Consider the following 26,188-nt stretch of genomic DNA (forward strand, 5'->3'; position numbering starts at 1 on the left):
CACAGTTTATTGAAAGTCAGATTAAGGTGTTTCTTTTGTATTTTTTATTTTTTTTATTATTATATAAAAATTTACACTTTTGGTAATATGATTTTAATACTTTCTTTGGTTATTGATAAATTACACGTTAGATTTTTTATGGAAAGAGCAGCAAGACAGAGGAAGACATCTAAATAACATGAAGGAAATAGCATCCAAAGATTTACAGTTTTTCAATATTAATACGAGATTAATCTCAAATACAGCTAAATGGCAAAAAATAATCTATCTAAACGATTAAAACTGACTTGTTTAGTTTTTAAGCTTAGTTGTTGTTGTATGAAAACTTTGTGATAAATGATCTTATAAATTTGATAGGGTTACCAAATTCGTAAAATTGACACAATTTCATGCATAACTTCTATTATACATTTATTAAAACTTACTAAGAAAGTTGAAACTAGCTTAGATTTATATTAATTTGTCGAAAATTTAGAACTCATAAATAGCAAATTTTAATCTAAAATTTTTTTAGCTCATCTTTTATGTGTGCAAATTTAAGGGAAAATAGGAAAAAAAATATACATATACATATATATATATATATATATATATATATATATATATTATAAATGGAAGTTGTGATTTACTTTGATACATTTCAATGTCATGTGAATAATGCCATTAGAAAAATTTATGCTAAACCTCAAAATAACGTTATTTTATAAATGAGACAGTCATGTTTTATTTATTTATTTACTTATTTTTTAAATGTTAGATGAGAAATTTTTTATTCTTTTAAGTAAAAAAAACATAATTTAATTGAAATTGAATAATTGTACCCTCCCAAATTACTTCGATCAACTCAAATTCGACTAATTATATTATACATTCAAAGTACTAGTTTTTAGTGTTCTTTTAGACATAATTTTCTACATTTTTCATGTTTATAGGTAATCGGACACATAATTTTATATAGAGGAAGCATGTGCTCCAAAGCACACACAAAATAATACATCCTCAAATTGAATCCCTAATTTAAATCGACTAGGTTTTTTGCATCCTAATCATACTAGTGCAGCCACAGTGGTTTGAGGGACAACGATGATAACTTAAGGTTACATTTGGTATAATATACTCAACTCAACGAAGCATTTATCCAAAAAATTTGGGGTCAGCTATATGGATTTTCTTTCTCCACTCTAAACTATTTTAAGTTAAATCCTCAGAAATATGTAATGCTTCTAAATCATGTTGTACTACTCTCTTCTAGGTCTGTTTAGATCTACCCTTTCTTTTCTTTCTATTATCTAATCTAATGTGCTCTACTTGTCTAACTGGAGCCTCCGTATGTCTACGCTTCACATGACCAAACTACCTCAATCTTCCTTCTCTTAACTTATCATCAATTGGCATCACTCCTACCTTTTCTCTAATACTCTTGTTACTGACTTTATCTAGTCTAGTATGGCCACTCATCCACTTTAACATTCTCATCTCCACAATTCTTATTTTAGACACATAAGACTCCTTCAGTGCCCAACACTCACTACCATATAACATGGCCGGTCGTATGGCTGTACGGTAAAATTTTCCTTTCAACTTATTGGGAATCTTGCGATCACATAAAACTCCTGTGGCACGTCTCTACTTTAACCATCCGGCTTTAATCCTATGACTAACATTCTCCTCACATCTCTCAGCTACTTGAAGAACTGAGCCGAGATATTTAAAGTGATTACTTTGGGACAATATCACTTCATCCAAACTAACTCCTTCCCTAATACTAGTTCGGCCTTCACTGAACTTGTAATGCATGTATTTTGTCTTCGTTCTACTTAACTTAAAGTCCTTTGACTCTAGAGTACTTCTCCAAAGCTCTAACTTTCTATTGACTCCTTCTCGCGTCTCATCTATCAAAACTATATCATCCGCAAATATCATACACCAAGGGATACTCTCTTGTATATGTTTCATCAATTCATCTAAAACTAATGTAAAAAGGCAAGGGCTTACAATTGAACCTTGGATTTGGTATAATATAATATAATCAATTATTTAATGCAATAAAAATTATAATGTAATTTAATTGTCATTACATTACTTTATTTGGTTGCAAAATAAAAATATAAGTAGTGTAATGTAATGATAACTTTTTTTATATATTTAATTTATTTATAATGTTAATAATAAGTGATAATAGTTACAGTGATTGATGGTCGAGTGGTAGTGGTGATGGTTGTGGTAAAAACGGTAGTTAGATGGTAGTAGCTAGGTGGTGGTAGAGGTAACAATAGCAAGTGGTGATGATGGTAGTCAAGGATGGTAATAGCGATGGTGGCAATAGGATGATAATGGTAATGGTGGTGGTAGTAGTGACAAAATAAGAGTAGTGGCATTAGTAGCAATGGTTATGGTGATAGTATTAACAATAAATACAAAAATAAAAACAAGTCATTATGATTACATTCATTTTTATATGCAATGACCATTGCGTTAATTTAAGTATAATTAATTACTTTACTTAATTATTATTCAATTACGTTAAATTTTTTTGTGTTACCAAACGTAATAAAATATGCAATATAATTACGATTAAATTACAACTTTGATTACGCCATACCAAATATGGTCTAAGTGTTGATGGTGACGACATTATCATCTTCACTGATTTTTGGCTTGAGGGTAACAACCAACAAAATAAGGAGGAGGAGAAGAAAAAAGAAGAAGAAGAAGAAGAAGAAGAAAAGGCAAGGTAAAAGAATAGAGACAACGTGAAAGTTGATGTGAGAGGGTGAGGCAAAAAAATTAAGAATTGTGTATATTTTGGTTTGGTTAGTTGGATTTTTTTTATTAAATTAATTAAATTAAAAAATTAAATTTTTAAAAAATATTAATAAAAGTTGAGGTGATATATTGAAAAATTAAATTAATCAGTTCAGTTTAATTTTTTTGTTATAATTAAACAATATTCAACGTTAACTAAAATTAATTGATTGTTATTAAATACGTATAAAAATTGAACTGATAAAGTAGCCCATCCTTTAATTTCAAAAGTAAACTAAAAATTAATTATTTAAATTTTTATATTTTCAAATTAAAAATTAAATGGTAATTATTGTTTGAAAGTTAAATACAACACAATTTCTTTGATATATAAAAAAAAAATCAACACAATTTAATAATGCATATTTCATCATCCCAAATCAAAAGAAATTTTTTTAATTTAGATTTTTTCTCCTACTCTTTATATATATATCAAATTCCTATTTCTATTTAATTTGCCCTTTGACCCTATTTTGTGAACTACGTTGGCTTTTAGAGTTTATAATATATTTTGTTACTCCATTAGTCACATATAGATAGATTTATTTTTTTTTATATATGATTTAAGAAAATATAATTAAAATAATAAATTATATTTAACTTTTTTCTTAATATACTTTTCACTCATATTGTTTCATTAGAAATTAAATAATTTGTGTTACTATTTTTTTTTTTTTCTAAATATTGCATTACCAAGGTCTAGAAGGGCAAGATCACATAAATTGACAAAGAAATGAGGTCCAAAACCAGCCTCGGTAAATACCCAAACCCAATGATAACCCACCCCTTAAACAGTAATACCACCTGTAAGCCACAGGGCACAGAGGAATCGTAACCACTTAGCTACCAAAACAGCATTGCTGGTAATGTTGGAGCACACATGCAATCCAACCACCTAAGACACCATTGCAACATTGCCAAGCGTTCCAAGGTCGAACACTGGTGTATAGACTAACACCATGTTTGGATCGGTGGTAAAAAGAGAGGAAAAAAAATAAGTAGAAAAAATAATTTTAAAAAGATATTTTCTTTATTTGGATAAGAGAAAGAAAATAAAGGAAGAGAGGAAAATAAATCTTATTTTTCTCTAGTTATTTTCTCTCCAAATTGACAAAAAAATAAGAAATCAAAGAAAAAAAAAAGACTTTATTACTAACTTTTACTTTCTCTTCTTTATTTTCTACTCATTCAAAAGTAAAAAGAGAAAATAAAGAATAAAAAAATAAAAATATTTTCTTTCTTTTATTTTCCTTTCTCTCCTAAAATTTATCTAAATATAGTGTAAGGAAATGAAACATAAGCAAAACAAGGCGAGAAAAACCACTTGCTAACTTCCAACCACCAAAGAAGCGAAGACCTCAACCTTCCATCGAACCTCGCAGCTAGTAAGGTCGCCAAAAATACACCCGTGGCAAGGAAAGAAGGCTTAACACACTAAGGTCCAAGACGATTTCAATTTGTTATAACTTGAGTTGGCCAAAAGGCAATCTTGCTAGTGAACTGTCTAGTATACCAAACTCTCTCCTAAAACTCAAAGAGTCTTTCCAAGTTCACCGCTATTTCAAGTTATGTAGCACAGAGAACATAGCAAAATGGTATTTTAAAAAATATAAGAAACGGAAAAAAACGCATATATATATATATATATATATATATGAAAGGTATTCAATCTGAAGTTTCTACGTTCTTTAATTGTAGTGCCGAAGGATGAGCTCCAGAACCCCAAGCCCGTATCCTGTTAAATATATTTATAATATATTGATTCCATCACTTTGGTTTCTGCACAAAATATTTTAACTTTCTCATCCTTTTCCACTTCTAACCTCTCCCACAACTGCCCATAAGCCAAATAAAAACAATAGTCAAAGACGCGCCTGTCCTGACCAGAAACGCGTTTGTGATTCTCAAAATTTAAGGAAACGGCCCGGAAACATCTCGCCGGCGTGTCTGTGCATCTTAGATCCCAAGTTCACAAGAGCTCTCACCATATTCAACATAACTTGTAAAATCACAACTCAAAACAACCATGTACACCCAATCCAGGTGAGAAAGAGCTGTCCAAAGCCAGGCCGAAAACTCTATCAAACATCTTCCCTTGCCTTTTGGGCAGGGGAGGTAGAAAGGAGACGCTTAGCTTCATCCAAGAAAACAAGGGAAACAAAAATGGTTTTGAGAGAAAATTTCTCTCACTAATAGGAAGGGATAATAAACTTCTTTTTAATGCATATTGAATATACCAGTGTAGTTTATATGGAACGAGTATCTTGTAAAAATTATCATAATTTTAATAAATGTCCATTTCGATCACTATTTTGTATATGTTTATCTTTAACTAAAAAACAAAAAAGGCGCTCTGAAATTGAATGTGTCGGTGTGGCCTTGATTGAAGTTCGCGAGTAAGTCAAATATGTCCAGGGACTAGTCCTTTGAGACTCACGTCGACTGTGGATAGCGTGTATGTGATGATAATAAAGATCTTACTAAAATTATGATGATTTTAATAAATTTCATTTCGATCATGGATACGTGAATGCCTCGAAAGAAAAAAAAGATCATGTTAATAAATTAGTAAATAAATTATTATTTAAAAAAAAGTGACCTATAAATTATTATTTGCTCGTAATAAAAATTTTCTAGCTCCGCTGATTTCTGCAATGTTCTGTCTTTAATTCATACAAGATCCATTTCAAAATTGAATTTCAACGCAAATATCAAGTAGAAAGAAATTACTCAGTTTTGAGTTTTGAAGAAAGAGAGGTTAAGGTAGGGCTATAAATGAATCATACAGAAGCCTTTTGAGTCTTTGATGATCAGAGCTTATGAAAATGGGCGTTTGCATGTAATATATTACGAAATTGCCACCCCTTGCTTTAGCACTGGTCATGTTAACAAGGGAATTAAATAATGTCAAACTAGCCGTTACCTTTTAAAAGCTCAGCGGTCTCCGCTCCCTTCTTGAAAGTTTTATCTCTCTTTTTCCTCACAACTCAACCATTTCTCTCACATAGAAAGATGTTTACTGAAGGTCTAGATGAAAGCGCAATCAACTGGATCAAGCAGGTGCTTATCATTCTTTTTTTTCGCCTTTTATCTTTTGAATTCTTTTTTAGATTCTCCGTTTAACTTTGTCTGGTTAAATTTGTAGTGTACTTCATAGAATTTTAGTTTTTTAGAACTTGACTTGTAAATTGCATCATTTGCCCACAGGGATCAGATGTTCAAGAACCCCGTATTCGTTCTCCTTTGTCTCCATTGTCAGAGGAGCTGTGCTCTCACAACCCATTTCCAAAATCTCCTACAGACCCAATCCAGAAATCTCCACTTTTATATAATTCCAATAATTTTAGTTCTTCCCATTTGTTACCTCCTCTGAAATTCCACTCTGGTTTACTTACTCCTCGCAACTTAGTAGCCCCATGCCTAGACGACAATGATAATGAGAGCGTGGCATCAGTTACGGATTATATGGGCGGAAACTACTCAGAGGAGGAGGAAGAGGACGTGGGTGTTACTGATATCGACTACTTGGGGAAGCCAGATTTGCAATGCTATGATGAGGAGGAGATACATGGGAACAGGCCTAAAACGAGGTTGAATAGGGGGTTGTTGAAAGAAGATTTGAAAATTGTTGTTCCGGACAATTTTGGAAGGTTCAGCGACTGTGACCTGGCCAGTAGAAAAACTGTCCTTAAGAATTCGACCCCAGCTGGAAGTTGTCCACTTCGAGAGAGAGTCCAGATGCGCAATGCACATGCAATATTTGATGTAAGTTTATTGGTAATTAATGTTGGCATTGATTGTAGGATATGTGTAGCATTTGATATGAATTTTACGTTTGATATGATATATGGAAATATGGTTTTTGTTGGTATCTTGATCGGTTTATCTTTTTTTTTTTTTTAATTAAGGCAAAAACCTTTTCATTCTGGGTATTGAAGTTGGTCGTCATGATTGTAGGGGAATTATAGTCACAAAACAAACGTGTTTAAAGAAGCCGGAGATTTGGGGACTCCAAGTGCACCTCCAATTGTGGAAACTGGGGGAGAAGAAAAGAGTTTTGTAGTTGAAGCTGAAATTCAGAAAACTAGAGTTGAAGTTTCCGAGTCAAGAGAAACAGATCCTTTTGATGGAAGTAGAGAAGGTCTAGTAGATGGAACATCCCAATCAATGCACAGCACTGAATTTGTTGAAAGGTTTTGAATTCTTTGCCCATTAGGCAGTATTACACCCCACATTTCGCTGTTATCCACTTCATTATCTTTTTTTCTCCTCCCTCTTTTTGGTTATACAAATTGTAGTTTGTTGAAAAATTTCTCATGCAGACTAGAGAAGACCATGGCTGGAGAAAAAGAAGAAACGATGCCTTATTGGCAGACAAGCTCATTGGATTATAATGCCAGGTATGACTTGAGCTAAATTCAATTTTTTGATACTAGAACTTTTTTTTATAGTAATTATACGTGTTTAGTAATTTCTAATCAATGCACTGAATTTTCATTCTCCTATTTACTCTTTGAATAATCTTATAAATTTTAGAATGAAGGAATGAGGACTCCATGTTGATGTGGAATAGTGAAATTTAGAGTTGTTCAATGAAGCTGTTATTAATGTTCCCAGGAACTAAATGTAAAATTTGACTCAAATGTACTAAAATGAGCGTCTCTGTTTGCAACCTTTTGCATAGATTATTTTCTTATGGCTTGTCTATTCATTGTTGCAGTGGTCAATATGCTTGGCAAACTTTAATAACTTATGATGCATGTATCCGCTTATGTCTCCATGCATGGGCTAGGGGATGTACAGAGGCTCCGGAATTTCTGCTTAATGAGTGTCTGCTTCTTCGAAGTGCCTTTGGGTAGGCTTCCTTCATCCTTGTACGCTTATAAATTCTAACATAGCCACCGGAAAATTGTGAATTGCTTTTTAGTTTTATGGCTAGTTTACAGCTCTGAATGGTATTTTCCCTTGCATATAGATTACACAAATTTTTGTTGCAACCGCGAGGTGTACAACCAATAGAAGTCAGAACTATGAAGAATGCAGAACAAATATTCCCTTCGAAGATAAAGAAGGTTGCTGGGAAGATAAGAGTTGAGGGTAAGATTTTCAAGGAATATCTGCACTTGCACGACATTTAGAAACGAAGAGTTAGAATGATACAATTGCATTTCATGCTAAATGTAGATTTTGTCACCATGTTTTTACTTCAAATATTTCTTGAACTGACTGATCGACCTGCTTTCTTCTTGTTTCAGTTGTGTGAAATTATGTATGTTTACACTTAGGTATGATTTGTACAATTGTGCTGAATGCATGGACAGACCAAATAGAGAATGATTAACTATCCATCAAATTTGAGATTCTCTTCAAAAATTTTTCAGTAATTTAATTTTGGTTTACTTCTTGGCATTGGCAGTAAGGAAACTTCGAATAATACCTAGGCGAAAACTGAAGAGCACATACTCTCAGCGCAGTGCAATCTACATGCAAATGGGGAAAGAGTATGCTCAGCATTTTTCATCGTTAGTGAAAACTGGCATGAATTCTCTTAAACTAGCTTCATTTTCAGTGACATCAGAAGGTATGTGCTTTTAAACAACAAAAAAGTTGCTAGATTTATCAGTTTAAGTGTGTGTTACAATAGAAACTTTGCTAACTATTGCTTGGCGTAACTGTTTTAAACCTCATGTAAATCATGAGTATTGACTCAGTAATTTTTTTCTATTGAAAAATTTTGAAAACTTTTCCTGCTACATTCTTTCTTTTGACAATTAGAAACCTTTTTCACGTTTGCAGAGCAACTGTCGTGCTTATTCCAACTGAAAAGCACCAGTGAAGATGCTCAACTTGAACAAGGTTCTACCATTTCCTTACGCCCTGGAAGTGGGGAGTACCATGTGTTGTAAGTTCCTATCTTATGGTTCAACTTGTTCTACTGGTATGCAGTTGGCTGCTAACGAATTTTTGTCATATCATAAGGTTACAACAATATGAAGTTGTATCTTATATTCTTAAAATCTAGATTATAAACCATATTAATGTTATCTTTTTTTAATAAATCATAGACTGGGTCAATACGGCATTTAATTAAGTGATGTAACCATATAAGAACAAGTGATGCCTTTTTTTTACTCATATCTGCTTTTGAATGTTATACTTAATACTACAACATGTGATTGGCAAAATCAAATCATACATCAATGCCCAAAATGGGGAGTTACAGATTTATATATACTTATTAATTGCTAAGGAATAGACGGATGGGAAAATCTTACTTGCAACTTTAAATCAGTTTCCCAGAAAGCGAAGCAGATGCTCTTTTAGTAGAAGTCCAGGATGCAAAACAATCAGTCCAAGGTCGAGCTACAATTCAGATTTCATCATTGAATGATAATCTTGTACGTAAAGTTTCTTGTATTTTCCAGTATCCAATATTTATAGGAATATATACAATGCTTTCTAATGACTACCTGCTATGTGATGTGATTGTCCAAATTTTGCAGAGTGACAGAATTCGGTGGTGGCCTTTATTCCATGATGATCAAGAATGTGTTGGGAAGATACAACTCTCAATTGGTAGTACAATTACATGTGACGAGAATAATAATATAAAGGTTCTATTTCTTCCAGCTCAAAATTAGTTGAAATTGTATGGTCTCATGTTTCCCCTTGTATAAATTAGTAACTGCATGCTATTTTAACCTGAAGGCAAATTGAGTGTGATAACTGAGTTTGTTTTGTATATGTCGGCATTAGAGACTGATTTTGTGATATTTTCCTTTTCCATTATCTCAAAGTATCTTGAATATAAGCACCAAATTCAGCTATTTACTGTCTGTCAGATGTTATTTTCTTCTTTTACACTAACGCCCTAGAAACTACTTAACTAGGTCTCAATTTCAAATAGGTTAGGTTAGCTACATAATCTTTTTTCTCCATTCTTTAATTAGTATTCATACCATGATAAAGCTGTGAAGCTGTAACTGGTGTTATGTTGGTTTTCAACTGACTGCAACCCTTTCCTTTTAATAAAGCTTAGAACTTATTGGTTAGATTATAGGATTATTTGATTTGATTTGTAGTCAAACCTTTGTGTACATGGTGCCCAGAGTCCAACTCATAATCCACATGATGGATAGGCTGATTTTTGGATAACTTTGTAGTTTGAATTTTGGATAACAAATGTTCAAAAACATTACAAATTAGGATTATTTGATTTGATTTGTAATCAAACCTTTATGTAGATGGTGCCCAGAGTCCAACTCATAATCCACATGATGGATAGGCTGATTTTTGGATAACTTTGTAGTTTGAATTTTGGATAACTTTGCTTGCGTGTGGGGTATGTGGAGTATTTGCTTCTTTGCGTGATTGCATGTTTTATTGTTATTATTATGTGCATTTATATCCCTTGTTTCAATATTTATGTCATGCTATTATCCAGAGTGGTCCTGTTGTGGAAACTCTAGCTTATAATCTACTGTTGGAGGCTGCTATGCGTGCACAACATTTTCAATCTCAAAACCTACGATTGCATGGACCTTGGAAGTGGCTGCTGACTGAATTTGCAGACTATTATGGTGTTTCTGATTCATATACAAAATTGAGGTACTTGCAACAAATTTATTCAATACAGCCTAATACTTCATTTTACATTTTACCCTTTCTATTTTTTCCTCAGAATACCTTCCCTTGTGTAAATTTTTTACAGATATCTTTGGCATGTCATGAATGTGGCCACTCCAACTAGAGACTGCTTAGAGCTGGTAAACGAATTTCTTGTACCCATCATAAAGGCTAGGGGAGACAAAAGTTTGACTAGACAAGAGGTAGACCTCCCAAATTGTGGATGCAATCTTCCTATGAATCTGTTGAATAAGATTTTGTGCTTTTACTAACTTTGAGTTTGAGATCAAAGCAGAAAATGACAGATGAAATTTTTATTAAATAGCTGGTTAGCATCTCCAAGTACAAATTAAAGGCACTTTTTATCTCGATTCTCACATAAATGCCACCTACTGCTTTTTCTGTTATTTCATGCGGCTAGAAATATTGAATTTTTACCTGTGAACAACTTGACTATTTCTAGAAATCTTGTCATGAATGACTGTAGCAATGTAGTTGATCTTGGGCATGAGTATGAACCATAGTTAGAGGCTCTTTAGTGCAGATAATGACAGATGAATAATCTGTTGAATAAGATTTTCTTCTTTTTACTAACTTTGAGTTTGAGATCAAAGCAGAAAATGAAAGTATTTTGTAGTTTGAGATCAAAGAGAAAATAATACGCACATTATCCATCTTTAGATTGATATGTTATTCTATTTTTAATACTTTAGTAGTTTAAGAGAATGGCTTTTAATGTTATGTATATTTTTTTGGTACATCGGAAAGTATTTAATGTGTGTATTATACTGCCACAGAAAAGTTTATTATTAGATTGTGAAACACAAATTGAGAGTCTGTTGGCAAACGTTTTCGAGAACTACAAGTCTCTGGATGAAAACTCTCACACTGGGTTGGCAGATCTGTTTGGTCCAGTGCAGGAATCTGCTGCACCAGCTTTAGCTCCTGCTGTTGAAGTCTACGCCTTTCTTCATGACATACTATCTCAAGATGCACAGACTATGCTGAGAAACTATTTGCAGGTTAGCCAAACGTGAGATATTGTTTTCCACAAGCCTACCAATTAGAACATGTGGACCTTTAATATACAATCTTTACCCTCTTTGATTTGCCAAGTTATATATCTACATGCATACATGCATATATAAGCCTTAGTCATGGAAACCAATTTACAGTCGGTTGATTTAGAAAAGGGTATCCATGGTTCACCAAAAGGTGTTTGGACTTGGTTTATTTCATTATATTTTCTCATTATGTAAGATAGTAGCATGCCATTCTAGTTACCACTCTATTATTTTTTATTAAATTCATGATAGTACATTCTAATCAAATGGTAATTATTTACAGACAGCAGCTAAGAAAAGGTGTCGGAAGCACATGATTGAGACTGATGAGTTTGTGTCTAACAACTCTGAAGGTTTCCTCATGGATTCCATTACTATCTCAACAGCTTATTTGAAAATGAAGAATCTGTGTACGAGTATTGGAAAAGAAATTCAGGCAGACATCAAAATCCACAATCAGCACATATTCCCAAGGTATGTTCTCAGGAGAGAAATTCAGGCAGACATCAAAATCCACAATCAGCACATACAACACAAAATCATTTGAAGTTTTAAATTGTTATGTTTAACTCGTGAGACCTACATAATGACTTCAACAAATAAATTTAAACCTCTAAACCCAAAAGTATTGCAATTAGATAAGCAAAATTTTGTACCTTTTTTTTTTTGGTTTCTTCAGAAATTTCACATTTAAATATTTCATTAATGTAAGTACTAATACTAATATTACTTTCTGGGAATTTATTAAATAAATAGATAATTTTTCATATTTTCTGAGTTCTGATACATATTTTGTCTACTTTCAGTTCAATTGACTTGTCAAACATCACTGCTGCTGTCTACAGCACTGAGTTGTGCAATAGGCTTAGAAGTTTCCTTTGTGCCTGGCCTCCATCTAGCCCACAGCCACATGTAAATGAACTTCTAATAGCAGTTGCTGATTTTGAGCGGAATCTTGATCTCTGGAATATCAGGTTTATGATACAAACATAATCCATACTCCATCCTGACCTAAAGAGAATCACTTTTTCGTATACTAAAAATGAAAGGAACATGTAAAAATTGAAGCTGTCTTTCTGACATACCATATTCTGTTTGTTTCAGTCCAGTGCAGGGTGGTGTAGACTCAAGGGGCTTGTTCCACAGTTACATAATGGTGTGGGTACAGGATATGCAACTTAACTTGCTTGACCAGTGCAAAGCTGAAAAAGTAAACCTCTCTTTCCTGTGCTCTTAATTATGTGGATTTTCCTACCATGCTTTCAATTAAACCTCTTTCTCTGATTAATAATAACTACAACTACCTCTTCAGGTGCCATGGGCTGGAGTAACAACAAATCATACCACCTCTTCATTTGCTGAAGAAATGTATGAGAAAATCAAGGATTCCCTTATTGAGTATGAAGTGGTTATCAATCGGTGGCCCCAATATTCATTGATTTTGGAAAATGTAAGTTTGTCTATTATAAATATAATGTTGACAGCAAAAACCATCCACCGATGTACTTATAGGCCCTCAGTTGTATTGCACTGTTATGCTAATTTTGTGATAATGCAAAATCTCACTCTTTTTTTTTTAATTAACCTTCTGGAAGGCTGTTGCTGATGCGGAAAGAGCAATCATTAAGGCTTTGGAGAAGCAATACAATGACATCTTAACCCCTTTGAAAGATAGCATTCCGAAGAGGCTTAATATGCATGTTCAGAAACTGACAAGAAGACAATCAACAGCACTCTATTCTGCACCTAATCAAGTGAGCAGCTTTTGTGTTGTGTGTATGTGTGAAGTTTTTGCACTCCATATATGCTTATAGACCTTAACATGACTCTCTTGTGCCAGTTGGGGATTTTTCTGAATACCATCAAGAGAATTCTAGATGTCTTACATTGTAGATTGGAGGACATCTTGAAGTCTTGGGCATCCTATCTGCCTGTCGTGGGAGATAGAAAGTCACTCTTTGGGGAGCAGATGAATGGAATCACAGTTCTGTTGAGAACAAAATACAAAAATTATCTGCAGGCAACAGTTGAACAGCTTGTCCACAATGTAAGCCCTCTACCTTAAACCAGTTCCCCTTCTATTTTAAGTCACTTTCACAAGTTACTGAGAAAATATTCTTTGTATCAAGTTACTGAGAAAAATATTCTAGCAAAGATTATAGCAATCATGATTGCTGTCTTATTCAACAATCCATTTGAGCAATATATTTAGGATACATAAAAGGTCTAGAGAAAACTTATCTGCTTTCTGAGTAATATCTACATAAAAAAAAAATATGGTGTAAAATTTTGAAACAAGCTTGGGTACTCTCAGATTCAACTCTACATGCCCTTACTTCAAATATCATAGATTTTTGTGTCTTTTAAATAATTTGATAATAAAATTTCCAGTACAGATTCAATTTTGACATTTAGACTGCATAAACTGTAGTAAACAGAACTTGTATAACCATAATTTGAATAAAAAAATTGTTCCAGATGCAAGCTAACAGGAGCACACGACTAAAAAGAATTTTGGAGGAAATAAAGGAAGAAGATGGAGAGGCTGAGGTTCGTGAAAGAATGCACATGCTGAGTTCACAGCTTACTGACTCTATATCTAACTTGCATGAGGTCTTCACCGGTAGGATATTTGTTGCAGCATGTCGTGGGTTATGGGACAGGATGGGACAGGTACAAACATATTATTATTTTCATAATAATAACCAACAAACTTTAACTTTAATTCAATGGTACTGGATTGTCTCTTGATGAATGGAGTTGGAGTGAAGATGATTCCAGTACAACTAAGTTAAAACTCATTGGTACTGGAGAGAGGGAAAACTCCTCCTCCCATTTTAGTTTACAAAGGTCTTAATTCATTTTCCCATTATCCTAGATTGTTTTGAAGTTTCTAGAAGGAAGGAAGGAGAACAGGGTTTGGTATAATGGCTCTTGTTATGCTTTAGGGGTAAGTATCAATGTTAGATCTTGTTCTCAACATGAACTGGGATAAATTTTGACAACTGTCCTTCAATTTATTTAGTTGTAACATTACAGTCTCTCAACTTAAAAATGTAACATAAAACCCCATCAACTTTCAAATTTTGCACAGTAAAATCTCTCTAACCTCCAATTACTAGTTTTTCAGCTAGACGCTAACCTGGACAGTTCCAGCATTGAACTTAGTCAGTATTTCTCTTTTCTCTCTCAAGCCATGTGTAAATTGAATCATTTTTCTCTCTATAGAAAAAATAATTTTTCATGCGTAAAGAGAATAATTTTACACTTTGCATAAAAGAGAAGAGAGAAATATTGACTAAGTACCATGCGGGAGCTATTCATATCAGTTTCTAATTGAAAAATCAGTAATTGAAAGTTAGAGGGATTTTACTGTGTAAAATTTGAAAGTTTATGGGGTTTTATGTTACATTTTAAAGTTAAAGGGAGCTATTCATATCAGTTTCTAATTGAAAAATCGGTAATTGAAAGTTAGAGGGATTTTACTGTGTAAAATTTGAAAGTTTATGGGGTTTTATGTTACATTTTAAAGTTAAAGGATCGTAGTGTTATAACTGTATAAGTTCAAGGACAGTTATTGAAATTTATCCCAATATGTTCTTGCCAATTATAGAATTCCATTTTTATATTATCAAAAATTTGTTCTTTTCTTTAATTTTCTTTTATAGATACTGGACGACACCTTCGCTTCAGAAATGCAGAGACTACTTGGAAATTCACTTCAAGACAAGGATCTAGAGCCCCCTCGATCAGTAATCGAAGCTCGATCTATTCTTTGCAGAGATGCAACAAATGCAGCTGATACATCTACGTACTTCTACGTTTAGTGGATGAGTCTTCCCCAGAACCAGTGTCAACTCACATTTTTTTAATAGTTATACATGCTTTTAGCATAAGTGGCATACCAATGATACACCTTTCAGCAATCAAATTTCATTACATTCTTTTTTGTATATAATCATCCCTGCAATCTGTGTAATATTGAAATTGTTTGTAATTTTGTTTTTTGCTAAAGAATAAAATTTCAACAAGTTAAAATGCATCTTTTATCTCGACATCCATGTTTCTTTTTATTAGAAAAGTTTACAATTTGGTCCATGAATTTTACTCTATATTACACTTTAATACTGAATTTTGAAAAATTAATAAGGCTAAAGATTAGGAGAAAGAGAGAGAATGGAAATGGGCAAAATTCTTTAAATTTTAGCTTTTTAAAGGATAATGATATATTCATGCGACTTTGATATCGTGCCTTCCATGCGCTTAATTGTTGTTAAAATTGAGCTAGTAAAAAAATAATAAAAGTTTAAGGTGACCAAATAAAAATAATAATAAGTTCAAGGGCCAAAAAATAAAAATTTTTCATTGCTTTGGATGCATAGAGACCAATACTAGGTGTTAGTTGCAAGCTGTTTCAAGCATGGTTGCCAGAATCGGATTAAACTGACTTATTAAATCGATTTAATTAGAAATCAGATCGATAATCAATTCGATTTAAACATTAACCTAATTTTTTTAAGGCTCAAGATTGAAAAGAAATTTGAAATTAATTGGGGAGCAGGTATGAACCCCAAGCCTTCTAATGCATTATCAATGCTATTATCATTCAAATTATTACCTTGTGTTTATAAGAAGGAATTTGAAATCTAAGATTTGAAATTGATAAAAATATACATTACGATCTATTCATTAGAAACATGAACATATATTAAATGTTATTTGGGTGTGTTATTTGAAATAATGTATAAAATGGTACTATTTCAAATTCACTCTAAAAAGTTCTTAATAAGTAAAAAAGTAAAATTTAAAATTCACAATTTATTAATAATTTATACTAAAATTAAAAACTAAATTCTTTATTTTGAAATTGTAGTATTCAAATATTAACTAATAACTTGCAATAATCATAAAGAAATGAAAATTTATTCATTTTGTTAACTTATGACATGAATATTTCATTAGTATATTAGTTTGATTTATTGATATTTTTCATTTGATAATCTTTTATATTTCTCTATCTATCATGCTATAGAATTTTAATATGTCAATATTTGGTTTTTAAAATAAATAAATTTATCATTTTAAAAATTTTATTCTAAATATTTTTCATTATAAAACATTATAATTTAAAATATGAAATTCAATTAAAATTTTAAAAATATTACATATTACAATTAGTATTTTAAGAGATTGTTAATATTATAATGTATAATTATCTATATTTAATATATTTGTTAAACGCTAATGCAACTCAATTGAACCTAAAATTCATAGCCCCTTACTTTCACTAGTTCAATAACCAAGCCGGTTTGAATAACTTGGTTTCTGATGTTTGTGTAGCTTACCTGAAATCCTATAAAGATTGACCCAGCAAATATCTTTAAGAACACAGGGCCAAATTTAACTCTCAAAAATAAAGGGCTAGGAGACTATCTGATAGCTTAAATTTTCTGGTATTTTGACAAAGTGACAAAGACTGGCTAGTTCCCACTTGAGTGAATAAAAAGAAAGTAAACAAAGTAGCACAGGTCACTGCCTTAGACACAGGTCACTGCCTTAGACACAGCAAATTGCAACCAGCGAACCCCAACTAATGAAGTGTAGTGATACTCTTTTAATACATAGCACTACTTGCAAGGATATTCTGATCCATTCTCTGAAGACTAACCATTGTGGCCCACTCCACCCACATGGGAATGGGTATGGATGAAACCAATATATCTGATAATTGGGCGGGCACCAGTCAAGTTCCTTTTCCTTGTTGAATCTGTTGAAGAAGAGCTGCTGCCAGCTGTAATGTTGCTTGCAGGCGTTTCTGCGGATCTCCATCTTCTGCTTCTTGTGTACCAGTACTTGGCATCTGAGGATTCGTTGAAGTCCCTGGCTGAACCTCCCTTGGAAGTGGGGCTTGTACTGCTTTAGGCACATTTGATGCCTGCTGCTGCTGCAACTGTTGTGGTTGACCAAATTGAGATGTTGGAATCTCAGAACCTACCCGATTATTCTGTATAGCATGTGTGTGTGCTGTTCTAAACTGGTTCTCCAACTGATTCATTGTGTTTGCGTGCCTAATATCTTCTCCCATGGATACATTTGCATTGCTCCCTGGTTGTCTTTGCTGCCCAAGAAGAGATGAAGCTAGTTGTGCAAGTTGTTGCGGTTGCAAGCCAGCAGCAGGCAGAGACAGAGGAACCGAGGATTTATTTTCCTGAAGGAATGGCTTGCTGGTTCCAGATGCTAGGTTACTTGACATGCCAGCTGCATGAAGAGCTAAGCCTTCCTCTTGCACAGCCCTTGCTATGACTAAGTGATGCTCCTGGGCTGTATCAATAACAGTATTGGATGCTTGTGAAGGTGTATTTCTGTTACCAGAAAGAGAGTTCTGTCGATGGTGAGGAGACAAGTTGGGTCCAGGCATGGGGTTCCGCTGTTGAAGTGGATAATCATTCCTACCATCGTTGTAAGAATCAGACATCCTTCCAACAAGATGGGCTGAACCTGAAAATGCTGTGGGTGGACCTGATGTAGACACATCCCTCAAAAAGGATGGATCACCACCCGACCTGGCCAAATCTGTAAAAGAACCCATTGGATGAAAATGACCTGAAGGTGTGGGTGGCTTTGTGTATTGTGCGTCCCCATGAAAAGACAATGTTTCCCTTTTCTCATTTGGATGGATAAGAGACCCAAAATTTGAACCAGGGAGCTCTAATCTCAAAACAACACCAGAAATACATAGTTTCCCAGGTACTCTCAGTACTTTCTCTGCGAAATCAGATGGGGGTACAAGAAACAAGGTGGTTTTATCATCCAATTTAGCAACTGCAGCTCGCTGCTTCTCCTCAAGATAATGCATGAATTCATTGTAGTACCCAATGTCAGCATCACTAGCAGGGGCAAAGAAAACAACCCAAGCAGAAGCTGCTTGATAGTAGTGCTTTGCAAGCATGTCTAGACCAGTCCTTGCAGTGCAATCCAGAAATTCAGGTCTGAAGCATAAATGTCATTGTTATTCAATAATTTCAGAATGCAAGTCCAATTAGGGGAAAAAAAGAGAAGAAGATAGAAAAGAAAAGGCAGAATAATACAAGGTGGTTCATCAAATTATCAGTAATCACAAAGCTGGGTGTCCACAGTGCATGAGGCTTACCCCTATAAAGGGTCAAAAGATGTTTCCATGACCTGAACCTTACTGTTTGCACCGAAGCTCAACCCCATTCATCATTGTTGCATATGATTTTCTAAACTAAACTCTCTAATTCACACATTTAAATATCATATTTGGCAAATATTTGTTCTTTGTAACATTAATTTGTAACATCAAGAGAAGTTCATGGTCAGATTAAATCCATGAACAAAATTAGATATCAGGAAAAATTTAGCCTCAAAATTAGCATGTGCTAGCAAGGTAGCACGACAGAATCAAATGAGAAGTCCAATATAAAACCTATACTTTCTCAATTGAAAGTTGAGGCAATTAAAAAACTTTCACCAAAATTGTTCAAGTAATAAAAATTAATGGTATGTCATTATTCAATCATGGCCTGGCATCAAAAGACGATCATAACTAAGCAAGGGTGGCCAAAATTTCTGGACAAAATGCATGATATGCCTCAATGCAACTGATAATATTAAGTGTCCTCATATGCTATGGTCACGGAGAACAAAATGGAAGCATTTTGCTTCCTGGATACCCAGTCATCTTGATGCATTTTTTTTATTTTTGGGAATAAACCACTCACAAGAACAGAAAAAAACAATGAGAAAACAACGCATTCATGTAAAGAAGTGGTACACCTGTCAAATTGTTATCTTAATTGCTGCGGATAAACAAAGTTAGCTTATGGAAGGGATCACTTAGCTGGTGTTAAAGCAAACGGTGACTAATCAAAAGCAAAAGAAGAAGCATTCACTACTTACAACATGATGTCCAGGGACTTTCCTACAGGAAAGCCACGGGCATGACAGACAGGAGTTCCACCCTTTGCTATAGTTCCTTCCCATTTCCATAGGTTCAAAGAGGATTGTTCCGGCTCAGGAGTGAATCTTTTCCTCTCAACAGGGTCTGAAGGCACAGAACCAGAGCCATTCCGGAAATTGTCATAAGAAGCTTTCCAGTGATCACTCCTTTCTTCAAGAGGAAGAGATAAAGAACTTAGGCGGTCAGAGTTTGGCTTATATCCATAGTTCTTTTCAAATGACTCAGGTTGGGGAAAATCAGAGAATGCTCTTGGAAAAGCTTGTTTCTCCTCTTCTAGGTCAGAGAAAGGATATTCTGGAAGCTCTTTGTCAGGAGGAAAGGAGCCTGTCTTCAATTTTTTGGCTCCACGGAACATATAGGAATCTTCAGGCAAGTCCCAAGGTTCTTCATAATATGAAGACTTCTGAGGAAATTTCTGGGCAAATTCGTCAAAGTTAGGGCCCCTTTCTCTTGTAGGACTCCCACGGCGTTCATACACATCTGGTGGTGGTCCTAGTTCTTCCCCAAACCTCCAATTATCAAACGTATTGCTTCCACCAGGATACAACATACCCTTCCTGTTGAAGCCATGGACATCAGAGTCTGAATCTAAATTTGACATATAACGAGGAGATCTAATGCTGGTATCTGACATTAAGCTTCCAAAATTCCTATCCTGCCGAAAGTTCTCAGAAGCTCCTGAGTGACCATTTGACTTATAATATGGAGAGAGAGGTGTCCTCCCACTACTAGATGAGCCAGCTTCACTCTTAGCAAAACAAATATGTACACGAGGATTTCCAAATAATTTTCCCTGAAGGGTTTCTTTTGCCCTGCATGCTGACGTTAAGCTCCTAAAGCGAACAAAAGCATAACTACGGCCTGGAAATACGGTAATCTTTTCAATCTCACCAAATGGTGAAAAAGCCTTTCTTAAGATCATTTCATCTACCTTCAACAAGGCTGGAAAACCTATCCATAACACCTCACTAGGTTCAGCACTCCTATCATTTATCTTGGATTTGTCAACATAATATGGGTCAGGACTAGCATTACGAAGTCTAGAGTCCCTCTGAGAGAAAGGGCCTCCTTTTAATCCAGAGCGCTGTTCATCTCGCCGTTGCAAGTAATCTTCATCACGTGATGGTACAGATGACTTCTCCTGAGATAAGAATCTCATCAAGATGAGAGAAAACCAATCCTCATTTTAAGTAGTCAAATGTTATTTGGAATAAAATAAAAGAAAACTAGGTTTTATTGCATGTGAATTGCTCATTGAACTACAGGCACTACCACATTCATCAAGAAAAGATTAAAAAGTAAAATGCCATCAAACTTCTGCTCATGAATAGACCTCACTTCTACAAACTGTAATGACAGTTCAAATAATAGGTAAGCCGATCTTCTTGATCAATGTGCCGTAATGAATGATGGCCAGCCAATGCATCAGTATCTCAGAGTGCTTGCCCAATTGTATGGCTTGCCGCTTAGGAAGATAAATTTCACAGCTTATTATTTATTTATTTATTTTGAAGCTTCATACTTCATAGTTGCACTTTCTTTGAACATCAATTTTATACTTCTCTTTAATTGTACAAAATTCTCATCTTCAAATTTAAGCTGATTAAATAAATAGGAAGACTTAGAACAGTGACTGATGACAAAGCTGAAAGTAAAAAAACAAAAGTCTAGGATTTGGACAAACTGACATAACCTAAAACTATAACTGTGCCCTCTGAATGCTTAGAGCTGATTATAGTGACCAATAAAGCTATGCCAGTACTTTTATACTTAAAGAACTGTTTCACAAATTAAATTCACAGGTTTAGAGAATATTATCACTAAAACTAGATTACAAACATTAAATCAGGAATACAGTGTAGATCGGATTTTTTTAATCGTAAATCTGTGTTACCAAACAGGATACTGTCTAAAATGGTTACAAGAACTAGTAATATGTAAGCGTAAAGCACCAAATCCAAGGTCTGCATATTGCAGAAAATAATGGGAATTTCAATATGAACCGATCTAAACTCTGTATATAAATGATATGAGTCTAGATGATCGACATCTCACCAACATCATAAACCTAACACTGTGATGAGCTTACAAATGGTAAGCAAGCACTTGCACTTACTTCCACCATGACAAATTTCATCAAGCCAACTGGTTAATCAGGAGCAATTTCTAAACCCCTCCAGACTTTTCTCCCCATAACAAGAAATAAAAACAATCAGCAAAATTATTTGATAATTAGAAAGGCAAACTACTCAACAGGCGTCAAACCAAGCTTTGTATCTCTCTCTCTCTCTCTCTCTCTCTCTCTCTCTCTCACACACACACACACACACACACACACACTAGCACGACTTTTCAAAAATATGCACATGAATGATATTTCCAAGTGCTACACAAAATAAGGACAACATAATTTGACAAATAGTGGAAAGAAGAGGTAAGAAAATAAAAGTTCTGCTCTGTATGGCTCTCACTTTTTGTGCTTCATAGCTCATATCATTTGAATTCCTTGCACACACATGAATTCCCTCTATTTCAAAATAATGCAATATGATATCCACAGAATTTCTTTTTCCTAAGACCCAACAAAGTTTGATAGCAAACCAAGTTAACATAAATGCAGCACCTGTGGAGATGGATCTCTTACAATTGGCAACTGAAACCTATTACCAAGGCATCTAACCTGCTGTTTTCTATCACATCTGGTGAGTAGTTGATTGATTATGAACTAGTAGATAAGCTAATAAAACCCAAAAGCTTTGGTTAAAGACTGATCTTCTCAGCTTTGTTAAAATACATTCCTTTCTGCAATATGCTTTCTTATTAAAAGATGTCGACGAAGGTGCCCAGAGATACAATTGTGGAAAGAGCTGTTAGCCTATCCGGCTCTTTGTCCTGCTAGACATTAAATATTAAATCATAAATGTTGTTGGTATGCTGGGATTGCATTGTATGCACTTGTGACCAAACTGAAGGATTAGCTATAATAGTCAATATAATGAGGCATACAACCTGTGTACAATTCTACAATATTTATCTCTCCCACCAGGCACAATTCACACATCTTTTTGAGTTGCCATTAAGTTAGACTGAATTAAAATGTTGCACGTAAAACTTTAATGGTAACCAATTGACTATTATTTTGTATCATCTCTTCCTTTTAGAACAATTGTCTCAATAATGTTAACAAGGCATGAATGTTGACAAGTTTGCAGGTAAGTTATAATGGATATGAACAGCTGATACAAGCAAAAGATCAGGTTTTCTTTTAAAGTTATTGCTTCCCTTGTGACTTCATTTTCCAGGTTGATAGGAATCTCTTCCCCCACCCCCACCCCCACCCCCCTCCTTAACAACTGCCATTTGAGCTGTAGTGGCACATCTAGCTGAAGGAAAAGATTGAGCACACAATAGATCCAGTAAACTATTCAGGAAGCATCTATAATTCACATGTTCCCCTACAGCCTGCTACTTGAAATTGTGGCTTCACAGTATTTCTCATCACATGAGCATTTAAGGTATTTTGGAAGACTGTTGTAACTATAATGCTTGTGTTACCTGCCCTGTGAGGAAAGAACCCTACTACTGTTTTGTTATTTGCTTGGTCTATAGGCTTGCCAGATTTGCAAATTGCAATCACCCTCATCTGAAGGTGGAAAGTAAAAGGGCAGTTATTGGTGATATTTAGCTTGCTTTGCTTCAGATAAGAGGCTGAGAAAGGGGACTAAGATGAGAATGGCAACAAATCTTTAACCCGGAAATTAAATTGATCAGCAATAATTTTTTTTATCTCACAATTTTTGACAAATCCAAGAATAATTGTACACTAAGTGTGAAATGCAAAAGTGAGAAATTGAACAATAAATAACTTGTCTGCTGGAAAGGAAGTGTCATTGATTTCATTATGCATAGGATGGAATTCAATAACAGTTGGCTCACAATTAACAATCAATATTATTAAAACACAACATGCACTAGTTCAGTATTCCATTGGGCCAAAAAATTTTGAATATGCTGAATTTAGAAATGGAAAGATGGGTAAAATCTGCCGAAAGAGAGAAACCTTCACTTTGAGCCACGTGTTTATTTGCCAATCACTTGATTTATTAGATAGCTCACATTCTGTTGGGAGTTTAACTTCATTAATTACAGTAAAATTTTTGCTGTTTAATTAAATTACTTTTCCAACATAGATTTAATATATTTTATACTGTATAATTTGTGAAATTACTTGAGTTTCTTAAATCAAATGACACATGGAAGTCCAGGGATAAGCACAAAAGAAAAGTGGCAAGCCTGGAAAATTTATGAGCTTCTGCTCCATTAAATACCAGAGACCAAATCAAGCCTCAGCAAAGAAGTTAAAAAACCTGTCAAATTAACAACTAATATTTAACATCCAAAGAACAAACAAAATGCTGAAGTGATGGAATACAATGCTGTAGTGATGTTGCATTGGCGTGAAATTGAAAATTAACTGCTAGTGGAAAAAATTTGGCAAGAGCCTTAACTGCAGTCACTTAAGCAAATTGGAAACTCTAATTGGTACACCACTGTGTTTGCTAAGTGGTGTTCCTTTTCACAGTAGCACATCTTTTTAACTTGAGCACCTTATTTCTTAATGTCGACATCATGTAAAACCTGTACTGCTTTTGGGCATAATAGATAAATCCTAAAGTTTTTGCCGTCACTTCTCAATGAAATTTCGAGTACAAGTTCTGAATTATGATGATAAGGAGCTTATCCTTGCAACTGAGCATAAATTATGGAGTGTAATATATACAAAATTAAGTATTTTCTTATTATTATTTTTATTAAAAATTAAGTGTCCAGATCAGTTAAAATTTTCACCCTTCTTCATTAATAGGGATTAAGCTCAAGCTCTAATCTTTTAACATTGAATAATTAAGCTGCAATTATGATAGAAAACAATCAATTGAATTAAACTCAAGGAACAAATACATAGACACAGATACTACAAGAAAGATAAAAGTAGACATGTCAAAAATAACAGAAAAAGGTGGGGCAAAACTAACCGCCTTGGCAAACTCAATCCTAAGCGGGTTGCCAGCAAGTGGAAAACCCTGGAGATCCTTCATGGCTACAATCGCATCATCTTCCCTCTTAAAATTAATAAATGCGTAGCTCCGCCCTGCCTGGAAAGCTACTGTGTCCAACTCCCCATACTGCAAAAAGTGATCGGTCAATTCATTCTCCACCAAACTGTGCGACAAATTCCCAACCCATAGGTGCCTTGAAGGGGGATTATTGCCTCGCTTACTACTGCTATTACTACTAGTACTGTCTTCGTAACGTGAAGACCCAAAATCTCTGCGAAATCGGTCTCTACCACCGCTGCCTCCTCGGCTAGCCTAAAAATCATAAAGAAACAAAGAAATTTGAAGTGTTAGCGAGTAGAGGAGCGTGGAATTCGAGATTTTGTGGAGAAGAGTGGAGGAAAACTTACCATGGCGATTGGCGGCAGTGTTGTGGCTGCGAAAGTGGAATTTGATCAGTGAGAAGCAATATGCGAAGAGCCAGGCAGCAATGGAATGGAAGTTAAAGAGCAAGAGAGATTGAGATAAGAATTTGGAATCCTATCAGACTCGTTAGTTGTGGCGGAGGAACGCAAACAAATTTACGATTTTTTATTTTAGGGTTTGCAGGATTGAGCTGTTATCGGTAACTTTGAATATTATAGTATTTCTTTCGCATAAATTGTTTTATTTGTATTAATCTCGTGGGTGTAAAAGGAAGAAAAAAAAATAAATATTTGATTTCACCTGTGCATTTATTATGAATGTTCAATTTAAATTATTTTTAATTTCTTTTAAATTAATGTAGAAATTTTAATTTAAATTTAATTTAGTTTAATATTAAAATTAAAAATTAATTTTTTTAATTTAGACTAAAATTAAAAATTTTTAATTTTTTAATTTTTAATTAAATTTTGTTAATTTTATGGATTTAACTCAAAAATAAGATGTTTAATTATTTTATTTTATTTTATTTTTAAGATTAATTTAAATTAAAATTTTAAATTAATTTAAAAAAATTAAAAATAAATTAAATTGATTATCTTTATAAATGAAATTAAACATTGAGCTAAAAAAGTTAACAATTTTTCTCTATGTAATTGTCATATGTTTTTTTAAGCTTTTTGGGCACATTAAAAAGGTAAAACTTTCTTTTAATAAAAAGGAGCACACTTGATGAGAATATTTATAACTATATTTTCTTTTTTTTTTTTTAGTATGAAGGATAATTATTTAATTTAAATTATAAATCAATCAAAGTGATTTATGAGTATAAAATTATAAATAAATTAATATTTAATTTAATTTATAAATTAAAAAAATTACTTTAAATAAATAAATAAATTATAAGTATTTAATTTTATTTCTGATTTATCTATTTATTTTAAAATTATTTTTTAACTAAATAAAATAATATAATATCTTAATAATCTTTAAAAATATTAATATTAATCTTATTTTAATAATTATAATACTTAATTATATAATTTTTTTAGTAATTTTAATAAATTAAAATATTTTTTAATCAAATACTTAAATTATTAAAATTATTTTTAAGTAATTTTATTAAATAATTAATTAATTATTTTAATTTGACTTATAAATTAAAAGATATATTTAAGTCAATAATAAATAGTCAAACTAAATAATCTCTATATTTCTTTTTCGTTGTAATTTTA

The 26,188-nt window shown here is 33.4% G+C and overlaps 2 protein-coding genes across 2 annotated transcripts; one reads left to right on the forward strand and one right to left on the reverse strand.

The window, feature by feature from the left end:
• Positions 1–5,708: 5,708 nt before the first annotated feature.
• LOC110665793 (uncharacterized) lies at positions 5,709–15,537 on the forward strand. The gene is made up of 22 exons (XM_021826050.2): positions 5,709–5,865; positions 6,013–6,570; positions 6,763–6,998; positions 7,128–7,205; positions 7,526–7,660; positions 7,781–7,902; positions 8,222–8,386; positions 8,602–8,707; positions 9,098–9,203; positions 9,309–9,419; positions 10,250–10,413; positions 10,517–10,634; positions 11,229–11,453; positions 11,779–11,969; positions 12,302–12,469; positions 12,600–12,705; positions 12,808–12,945; positions 13,091–13,249; positions 13,336–13,542; positions 13,974–14,168; positions 14,374–14,445; positions 15,164–15,537. The coding sequence occupies exons 1-22, from the start codon at positions 5,818–5,820 to the stop codon at positions 15,320–15,322; spliced, it is 3,567 nt and encodes a 1,188-aa protein (XP_021681742.2). The 5' UTR covers positions 5,709–5,817; the 3' UTR covers positions 15,323–15,537.
• A 1,357-nt stretch (positions 15,538–16,894) lies between these two features.
• LOC110665794 (flowering time control protein FPA) lies at positions 16,895–25,175 on the reverse strand. The gene is made up of 4 exons (XM_021826051.2): positions 24,941–25,175; positions 24,510–24,845; positions 19,416–20,617; positions 16,895–18,484 (listed from the first exon to the last, which is right to left on the reverse strand). Exons 1-4 carry the CDS (start codon positions 24,941–24,943, stop codon positions 17,239–17,241), a joined length of 2,787 nt encoding a protein of 928 aa, XP_021681743.2. The 5' UTR covers positions 24,944–25,175; the 3' UTR covers positions 16,895–17,238.
• Positions 25,176–26,188: the final 1,013 nt, after the last annotated feature.

This window comes from Hevea brasiliensis, chromosome 7, assembly GCF_030052815.1.
Source record: "Hevea brasiliensis isolate MT/VB/25A 57/8 chromosome 7, ASM3005281v1, whole genome shotgun sequence".
NCBI lineage: Eukaryota > Viridiplantae > Streptophyta > Magnoliopsida > Malpighiales > Euphorbiaceae > Hevea > Hevea brasiliensis.

Bases quoted from the DNA above. Each gene is read 5' to 3' on its own strand.
- LOC110665793 (XM_021826050.2), top strand. From the start codon at position 5,818: ATGTTTACTGAAGGTCTAGATGAAAGCGCAATCAACTGGATCAAGCAG. The intron at 6,571-6,762 runs GTAAGTTTATTG...TCATGATTGTAG, and splicing joins ATGCACATGCAATATTTGAT to GGGAATTATAGTCACAAAAC. The intron at 9,420-10,249 runs GTTCTATTTCTT...GCTATTATCCAG, and splicing joins ACGAGAATAATAATATAAAG to AGTGGTCCTGTTGTGGAAAC.
- LOC110665794 (XM_021826051.2), bottom strand. The intron at 20,618-24,509 runs GTTAGTTTTGCC...TTCTTATCTCAG, and splicing joins GGATTGAGTTTGCCAAGGCG to GAGAAGTCATCTGTACCATC. The intron at 18,485-19,415 runs GTAAGTAGTGAA...TTTATGCTTCAG, and splicing joins AAGTCCCTGGACATCATGTT to ACCTGAATTTCTGGATTGCA.